Genomic DNA, 10191 nt, shown 5'->3' with positions numbered 1-10191 from the left:
AAGTCAGCATGACTTACCCCTTGTCTGCTAGAGTGCTGTCAAAGTGTAGCTGCCTTTTATTTGGGGTTGAGATTTGTTTTTATGGGTTTTTTTCTTTACTTTTTAGCAGGTGTGTGTGTGTGTGTGTGTGTGTGGTGTATATATGTGTGTGTGTGTGTATATATATATATATATATATATATATATATATATATATATATATATATATATATGTATATATTATATATATATATATATATATATATATATATATATATATATATATGTATATATTATATCTCTATCTACTGATAGGGTGGGGGGGGCATTATCAGGGCAGGACAGTCCAAGGCACTTGGCATCCTCACGAGTACCATCTGCACATTAAATGTCTTTGAAATGAGAGCCGTGCTCCTAGCATTGCAAGCACTTCAGGACTCCCTCCCTTCCGGGACCATTGCAATTCAAACGGACATGTCAGTAGTGTAGTACATCAACAAGCAGGGCGGAACCAGGTCCTACCCCCTATGTTGAGAAGCACTCAGACTCTGGCAGTGGGCGATTCCCTCCCAAAGATTTCTGATTGTAACGCACATCCCTGGGAAGTCCAACGTCATAGCGGACAAGCTCAGCAGACCTATTCTCGTGCCTCACGAGTGGTCTCTGAATCAGGTAGTTGCGGATCTGATTTTCCGCAAATGGGGCAGCCTTGCTGCGATCCGTTTGCCACCCCCTTCAACAACAAATGCAGCAACTACTTCTCCCTTTTACCGCTTCCCGGTCTCTCTCCCATAGATGCTCTAGTCCACAATTGGCCTCAGGGACGACTTTATGCCTTCCCGCCGTTCCCTCTTATACCCAAACTCGTACTTAAAACTATATCGTTGGGTTGCAAAATGATCCTCATTGCTCCTTACTGGCCTCGACAGATTTGGTTTCCGTTCCTGCACCGTTACCTCCTCGAGCATCCCTGGACTCTGGATCCTGTTCCAGACCTGTTTCATTAATCAGGAGAGCTGCATCGATTCCTCCAAACACTCCAGCTCACAGCTTGGTTGATCCAATTCCAACCCTAGCCAGGCTTCCCACCATTTCCCCGGCTGTGCGTGAGATTGTCTCCTCTCACAAATCTGTTACTAGGAAGATGTATGCTAGCAAATGGAAATGTTTCTCTTGTTGGGCAGAGGCTATGAACATAGACCCCTTTTCAGCCCCAGTTCACGAAATCAGGGTTCAACTAGCGGCTATTTCTAACTTTCATGTTGGGTTTTCTAATATAAACATTATGTCTCATAAGCTGTGTAAAGCTTTTCTCAGAGGGACTACTCTCCTTAGGCCCCCAGTGAGAGATCCCCGTCCTCCTTGGGACCTTAATTTGGTACTAACCTCCTTGATTATGCCCCCTTTTGAACCGGCAGCATCCTGCTCCTTTAAGTTTCAATCTTGGAAAACTCTTTGTGGTAGCTATTTACCTCATCCAGACGTGTCTCGGAACTCCAAGCACTGAGTGTTCGTCCTCCGTACTTAGTGTTTCATAAGGACAGGGTTGCTCTGAGAACTAATCCCTCCTTCCTTCCCAAAGTCTGCACAGAAAATAATCTAAACCAATCCATAGACCTTCCAGTGTTTTTCCCTAATTACACCAACAAGGCAGAATACAAATTACAGCTTTTGGATGTTCATAGAAAATTGCGTTTTTACCTGCATAGAATGAAGGGATATAAGAAAGTCGGATCAACTTTTCCTTTCCTATGCTAGGGGCAAACAGGGTCTCCCAGTCTCCAAAGTGACCCTGTCCAGGTGGTTGTCTGAAATTATTACCTTCATCTATCAACTAAGAAACAAAGTATTGTGTACCAAACCGAAAGGTTATTCTACTAGGGCTTTGGCCACCTCTGTAGCCTTCCAGTCTAGGTTGCCCATGGACTCCTATCTGTGCGCTGCCACGTGCGCAAATCCTCATACTTTTATTTCTCATTACAAGTTAGACATTGTCTCCAGGAATAGAGCTAACTTTGGTTCCACTGTTCTGAAGAGTTTGTTCCAATGAGCCGCCCAGGATTGTAGGTGCTAGGGACGCTGTCCCAATAAGCAAGAAACGAAGGCATGATAGACAGCTTAACATAAAGAAGTTATGTACCTAACATAACGTTCCATGTTGGTTGTCTTCATCTCGCCTTCTTTCTTGCGTCCCCCCCTCCATCCCCCTGTCCTTTTGGACCGCGAAAAGTTCAGGTTTCACTGGCTGAGTGTTCTATGGTTTGTTTCCTCCACTGACTTAGAGTATGGCAGGTATGCACAACATATTAGTTTGGACAGGTTGATTCTTTGGCTATGTCTGGGGTTAGCTATTACAAGTGAGATCTGGATAGCTAGCGCTAGACATCATGGGATAAGGGGTAGCCTCGAGCCAGTAAACCGCTATAGAAGATGGCAGAGTCGGAGCAGAGGATCGGCTCCGATCCCAACCAGCAAGAAAGAAGGCGAGATGAAGGCAACTAACATGGAACATTATGGTAGGTACATAACATTATGGTAGGTACATAACTTCTTTTTCTTCGTGTTTCACTGTTGCAGTCATTACATTTGGGTAATCCTGCTGGCAGCTTGCCCTCAGCCGGCCTGAATTCCAAAGTCCTGTGTCGGCTGCTGTCACCTCTTCCCTGACTTCAGGTCATCAGGGGTATAAAAGAAGCAGCCAACGCCATTTTCTTGAGTCTTTCTTGCCACGTGGTGCCCGAAGCAGAAGCAGTTTGCAAGTGCCGGTCGGCCGACTCCTGAGATTTTTGTGTTCGAGTTTCCGATCCAAAGTCTTCAATAAAGCTAAGTAACCCCATTGGGGAAACTTTTTTCTTGCTCCAGACCGATGTCAGAAAAAGTTAATTGCATTTCTTGTGGGAAGCAAATACCTCATAAGGATTTTCATTCTTATTGTATTCCTTGCCTAGGCCCTGATCACAACGTTTCTGGTTGTCGGTTTTGTGCTAGATTTAACCATTGCACTATTAAGCATCCATATGATTTTGCTTTAAACTATTTTGGGTGCCAGTTTAATTATCCAGAAATGTCATCTGATAGCCATCAGACTACCGAAGTTCACAAAATACGCAAAGAAAAGGAGAGAGACAACCGAGGTCCAAAACCGACGACAAAGTATCTCCTAAGCCAGTCGCTGGTTCGCCAGTCCTCAGTGAGGCGCTTTCGCAGCCCCTGACGCCTGCTACTTTAGAGTCGCAGGCCGCTACCGACTCCCACGTGGGGTCTGCCATGCTGCTGGAAACTCAAGATGTTCGTGTTTCACTGTTGCAGTCATTACTCTTGGGTTATCCTGCTGGCAGGCTACCCGCAGTCGGCCTGAATTCCCAAGTCTTGGTCCGGCGTCTGTTGCTGTCACCTCTTCCCTGACGTCAGTGCACCAGGGGTATAACAGATGCAGCCGGCACCATTTTCTTCTGTCTTTCTTGCCATGCGGTGCCCGAAGCAAAAGCAGTTCGCAATACCGGTCGGCTGGCTCCTGAGATTTTCAAATCTGAATTTCAGAACCGAAGTCTTCATTAAAGCTAAGTACCCCATTGGGGAAACTTTTTTTTTTTTTCTTGCTCCAGACCGATGTCAGAAAAAGTTAACAATTGTATTTCGTGTGGGAAGCAAATTACCTCATAAGGATTTTCATTCTTACTGTATTCTTTGCCTAGGCCCTGACCACGACGTTGCTAGCTGTCGGTTTTGTGCTAGATTTAACCAACGCACTATTGCGCGTCGGTTCGATTTTGCATTTCATTACTTTGGCCGAAGATTTAACTATATAATGCCGTCAGAACAGCAGACTACCAGAGTTTACAAAAAACGCAAGGTCAAAGGAAAGGATAGGCATCAGAGGTCCAAAACCGACGACGAAGCCTCCACTAGGCCAGTCGCCAGTTCTCATTGAGGCGCTTTCACAGCCCCTGGCGCCCGCTACCTCAGAGCCACAGGCTGCTTCTGACTCCCACGTGGAGCCAACTGGGCCTCTGGATATTCAAGGTATTGGACACTCTGAAACCATTCCCTCAGATGGGTCCGGAGCCGCTGAGCAGGCATCGGCTTCTGAGGGTGTCTTCAGACCTACACAGTTGTATGTTAAGCCAACTTCAGTTTCAAAGGCAAAGACTAAAGCAGTTCCAAAGACAAACAAGTACAGCATTCTCCTACTCAGACTTTATGCCTAAAAAACAGATGCTTAGAATGGCCGAAGACCTAATTACTTTGATCAGGGGTTCCCATCCCCCTCCTGATAAGAGGCCTAGATTCTTCTGATCAGGTTTCAATTTCTTCTGATTCCTCTTCTGAACAGGGATACTTTTTTCCTCCCTATGAGGATTCTGATACTGAAGAATCCATTCCTTCAGCCTCTCCTCCTGAGGGTTATTCTTTTGGGGAAATCCTGCATACCATGAGGGAGCATTTTCACTGGGAGAGCCAAGACTATTCAGAATCTAAGAAAAGGCTCAGAGACTTTCTTTTACTACCTCAGCACAGACCTCTTGCTATTCCACCTGTTTTAGACATTGTAGATGTATTTTCAGAGTCTGGCCCGTCTCCTGACTCTTTACCCCCTGCACCTGCTAAGCCAGACCGATACTACAGGGTCCCAGACTCTCATAAATTTCTATATAAAAACCCCGCTGCAATGCAGGATTTAGTGCATGCAGCTGAACAAGTGGGAAAGCATACTTTGCAATGTGGTTTTGATTCACTGGAGGCCTCTTGCAGGGCCGCTGTTACGGGTTCTGTCATTAGAAGGCATGCTTGGTTAAAGGAACAGAATCTGCCTGATCATGTGAAAGCAAAATTATTGGATGCTCCATTGCAGCATGATACTTTGGTGTTAAGGCAGAAGAGGTGTTGAAGAAAATGGAGGATAAAGCAAAATCCATGCAAACAGTTAAGGATTTCCTACAGGTACAGCCACCCAGATTTAGCAGGAACTGGCCTACAAAGAATTGGTCCTCTCCAGTATCAGACAGGCCACAAAGAGGCAGGTACAGTTGTCCCAGAGGCAGATCTCAGCCCCAAGGCTCAGACAGGCCTAAACAATGGGGTGCTTCTACCTCCAAAAGGGGAGAAGACAAATCACAGCCATACAGGAAACGGTCCCAGTGACTTTCCTCTGCCAGATCCAAGCACTTATCTTTTGTCATCCCCCTTAGGGGGAAAACTAGCACTTTCTTCACCAAATTGGCAAATGATTACCCAGGACAAATGGGTCTTGAACATAGTGTCCCAGGGCTACAGGTTCCACTTTCACACCCTGCCAAGGTCAAAAGGTATGCCAGACCTGCCACACAATCAGTGGGCTGAGGCACAAAAGCAAATTGCATCCCTCCTGGACATGAGGGTCATTCAGCAAGTAACTACAGCAAGAGCAGGGCCAAGGATTTTACTCGAGACTTTTCTTGGTGCCCAGAAAGGACCAAGCCTGGAGACAAATACTGGACCTGTCTATACTAAACATGTTTTTGGATGTTCCAAAATTCAATATGTTGACTCGGCAGCAGCTTCTGCCCATGCTGGGCAAGAAGGCTTGGCTCGTAACTTTGGACCTAAAAGAGGCATACCTGCTTCTCCCAATCGGACAATCTTGCAGAAGATACCTCAGATTCATAGCAGGCTCAATGCACTACAAATTCTTTGCACTGCCCTTTGGCTTATCTACTGCGCCCAGGGTCTTCACAAAATGCCTGGCACTAGTAATTGCATTTTGCAGACAGAAGAATTCAAATATATCCTTACTTGGATGACTGCCTTATTCAAGCAGAGAACAAAGACATTCTTCTAAAGCATCTGGCGTTTGTAAAAAGATTACTAATTTGCCTAGGGTACACAGTAAACGAAAATAAATCAAAACTAGTACCCTCTCAAGAGATAATATTCCTGGGTGCAAGCTTAAATACAACTGCCCAGATGGCTTATCTCACGCCAGACAAAGGCAACTGACTTCTTACTTCAAAAAGTTGGCAACAAAGACCCAGTTATCTGCAAGGAAAATACTGCAGGCCTTGGGCTTCATGGCATCCTGCATTCTGCTAATTCCATATGCCAGACTGCATATGAGGAAACTACAATGGTATCTAAAAAGTGTTTGGACTCAACATTGCCACAGCCTGAAAACATTAATTACCCTCATTCCCTGCCTGCAACAGGAGTTTCGATGGTGGGCACAGGCTTGCCACCACAACAAGGGTCTGCCATTCACTTTACCCACAGCCAGGCAGACACTAACAACGGATGCATCAGATTATGCTTGGGGGGGCCCACATGGCAGGAAAATGTGTTCAGGGCACATGGCCCGCAAGCCAGATGCATCTTCATATCAATCAAAAAGAGATACTAGCTGTTCAGAATGCTCTGACAGCTTTCAAGGATCTACTTCATCCAGGACAACTACTAATAAAGACTGACAATACTACAGTCATGTTGGTACATAAACAAGCAGGGAGGCACACATTCCTACCCCCTCTGCAGACAAGCAATGACCTTGTGCGATACAGCATTGACTTATCAAGTTCACCCACTACATCCAGAGTCAAATACTGGAACACCAGAACCACAAATTTGACATTTCCGGATTTGCGCTCATGGAGTTTCTAGATTTTAAAAATTCCACTTTATGGTCTCGAGATACTGAAATTCGAGATTTCAGTATTTTGAGATTTATAAAGTGGAACTATTTCCATCCTACTCCACATTTCTCCTAAACATATACTTCCTTTTAATTTTCGACCCTCTGCCTAATTCTCAGTCTCCAACTCGATCCTTCCTGTAAAGTATAACTTACAACATCACTTGTATGTAATATCGCCTATCTAGTACATGTTTTATTACTGTTCTCTACCCATCTGTACTTGTGTAGTATTCATCACTTATTTTAGGTGTGCTTTATTATTTGCTGTTGTCTTGTTTATGTATTAAGTTTTAACTTTATGTATTCATTTGGAGCCTTTCTCCCCAGGCCTTCTCTGAAAATGGGTCCTTGACCCAGTCGGACCAAAATGTTAAATAAAATAAAAATATTCAAGAATGCCTGTTGTTGCAGAATTATCTTAGTTCATTGCAGATGGAAAAATGAGTTTAAAATCTACTCTTTGCTAACACTTTAACTACAGTGGGGTTGTAATCTAACAAAGGATGCCAATCCAACAGAAAGGTGCCCTAACATGTTTCAGTGATTTTGAACTATGTTGCTGTAGTTACACACATACTCACTCACTCGCTCACTTTGGACTTTTGTGACCACATACATAATGTATACATATACGTACATGCCAGGGTGTCGATTCATTTTATCCGTCATTGGTTTCCAAGTTGCTTTCTTTCAAAGTATTCTGACAGGGGGATACTTAGCTTCTCAAAACCTAGCTGGGAGTACCTGTTGTAATGTTTGCTGACAGTGCAGTTAAAAAGCATTTATTGTATGCATTAACTCTAAAGGATTTTGTACAGCCCTATTGTGGAAGTTCTAAGATCGAGTGTAGCTGGAGTACTTCTTACAGAGTTTACTACTCAGCAAATTAACTAAACTTCTGCAGTGTAAGACCTGTCATTATTTAGATTTTGCTTGGATGAAGTAATGCAATTCTGATTCCCAAACTACATTAGCAAAATACTTTAGTAAATGGTAATCTTTCATAATGTTACCTTCAGTCTTTGTGTACCGTTTTTTCTGAATATGCAGTTGTGAATGGCTAAAATAGCTACATATATAGGATATTTATTATTCCTTTTGGTATTTTCTTCCTAGGTGAAAAACTGGGTTAAGGAATTAAGAAAAATGCTGGGAAATGAAATCTGTTTGTGTATAGTAGGTAAGTTTGGCTGACAGTACTGTAAATACCTTTCAGGTGAACTACATTCGTTAAATTGTTTTGCAAAAAAAAAATGTGTAGTTTGACTGATGGAGAATTTAGAACCTTAATAGTCTTGCCACTTTCAGCAGACCATAAGTTTAGTTGTGACTGATGGTTTTTAGTAGCTGAACTAGAAATATTTTAAACGGCTTTTGTCAACATTAATATTATCCCAGAGTTCTCTTTTTCTCAGTCTATCACCTGGGTGTCATCTAATATCTAGAAAACCCTTCAGTACCTTTTCACTTCTATCATGAAGTTTCTAAATGTCCCATAATCCTTCTGTTCAAATCTCTGCCTTTTCCTGAAAGGAATATGTCTTTGTTTGCACGTCATAAGAGAAACAACGTAGTGCGTTTCACTTTTAAATCTTAACCCACAATGATATGTCCTGTGTGAGCATTTTGCTGAGTTTAGTACTGAGCTGTAAATCGCCCAATTAAAGTGAAACCCTTTTAGAGAATTAGTAGCTGGAGAAATGTGAAAAGCTGTGATCATTTGTGCTTCCTCACTATGTAAACAAAGTTAACTTTATTTGCGGCCAGTATAATTTTCTATGGTTGCACCAATAGTGGCAAAATTTAAGTTGTTATAGATTATTATTATTATAAGTTGCTTGAAGATGCGTCACTATTTGTTGTAGTGTCACATGTCAGTCACCAGCAAATGAGCTAGAGCTGTTGAATGCGACACCTGAATAAGATATTTTTTGGGATAGGGTGCTGTTAAATACATACAGCTTTGATAATTTGCTGCATTGCTTGGGTAATGCACTGGAAAAAGCTTACCTACTCAAATATTTTAATATAGAAGAAACACCATTTCCGGAGGCACTCTTGATCTTTGACTCAGTATTATAAGTGGATGCAGAAGCAATTCACCTGGTAGAATGCATATAGACCATGTCACATGTCGTGAACAAGGTTAAATTGAAAACTCATTACATCATTGTGGTGGAATTCACATAATACTTCATGAGATCTGCCATAATCACTCCACATATCACAGTCAAAGTTGTAATTCTAAGCAAGGTTGCTTGCGGTGAAGCTGTAAGGATAACCATGCGACTCTCCAAAATGATGGCAGTACAGTTGGAATATCTTGATAGTGAGATTCTTGACTAGAAAATGGTTGTTGTAGTGGAGTGAGATGTGAAGCTTCAGGTGTAGGCCTGCAATACAGATACCAGACGTAGTTTAGTGTTAAAGAAGTTTGAGTGCTAGAGAATTAGTTATAACTTGTGGCAGTTAATTGGATTGTTGGCTGGATATGTGAGTTTGGAAGTAGCTGCAAGATGATTGTTTTTGCACAGTTGGCATGTCTGCATGATACCACTGAAGCAGCAGATTGTTAGATTGGTAAACTTCAAGATAGGGCAGTAAGACTTTTGATTTGGAATATGTGGGACAGTAGTTTTTCAGTGGACAGTAAGCTTAGAAAATATTTGAGATTACATGGAGTTGATGCAAGAAGAGACTGGAATTTGACTGATGGATTTTGTTAAAACTAAGAAAGCAAAGTGACTGGAAAAGGTGCAGATTCACTTTAACACAAGGGCTCATGATGCAGTTGCGTACCAGAAAGTGACTATGAATGTCAAAAGTGGGGGAAGGCAGCCTCATTTACATAATTTTTGCATCTTTTACACATTTCTCATTTACATATTATTCCCTCATTTGTCTGTAACCTTCTAAGTGAGATGTTCATAGCGTTTCACTGTTGCAGTCATTACACTTGGGTTTTCCTGCTGGCAGGCGACCCGCAGTCTGCCCGAGTTCCAAAGTCTTGATCTGGCGTCGGTTGCTGTCACCTCTTCCCTGACGTCAGTGTGCCAGGGGTATAAAAGTTGCAACCAACGCCATCTTCAGTCTTTCTTGCCGCGCGGTGCCCGAAGGAAAAGCAGTTTGCAAGTGCCGGTCGGCCGACTCCTGAGATTTTCAAAATTGAATTTCAGAACCGAAGTCTTCAGTAAAGCTAAGTACCCCGTTGGGGAAACTTTTTCTTGCTCCAGACCGATGTAAAAGTTAATAATTGTATTTCTTGTGGGAAGCAAATACCGCTTAAGGACTTTCACTCTTACTGCATTCCTTGCCTAGGCCCTGACCACGACGTTACTAGTTGTCGGTTTTGTGCTAGATTCAATAAACGCACTATTAAACGTCGGTTTGATTTTGCTTTACATTATTTTGGATGAAGATTTAATTACATACTGCCGTCGGAACAACCGACGACCGGAATGTATAAAAAACACAAAGACAAAGAAAAAGACAGGCATCCGAGGTCCAAAACTGACGACGAGGCCTCTTCTAGGCCAGTCGCTGATACT

The 10191-nt window shown here is 42.8% G+C and overlaps 1 protein-coding gene across 1 annotated transcript in view; it reads left to right on the top strand.

Moving 5' to 3' along the window:
* The window catches only part of RAB21 (RAB21, member RAS oncogene family), a 445727-nt gene that overhangs the window by 192845 nt on the left and 242691 nt on the right, over positions 1 to 10191 (top strand). Inside the window, exon 4 of the mRNA XM_044056993.1 lies at positions 7760 to 7823. Coding sequence (XP_043912928.1) covers positions 7760 to 7823 — 64 coding nt within the window. The remainder of the gene's footprint in view (positions 1 to 7759; positions 7824 to 10191) is intronic.

Source organism: Protopterus annectens, chromosome 15.part0 (genome assembly GCF_019279795.1).
Source record: "Protopterus annectens isolate FY-2018-M chromosome 15.part0, PAN1.0, whole genome shotgun sequence".
Classification (NCBI taxonomy): domain Eukaryota; kingdom Metazoa; phylum Chordata; order Ceratodontiformes; family Protopteridae; genus Protopterus; species Protopterus annectens.
The sequence above is the reverse complement of the archived record's forward strand: the minus strand, read 5'-3'. Positions and strand labels throughout refer to the sequence as shown.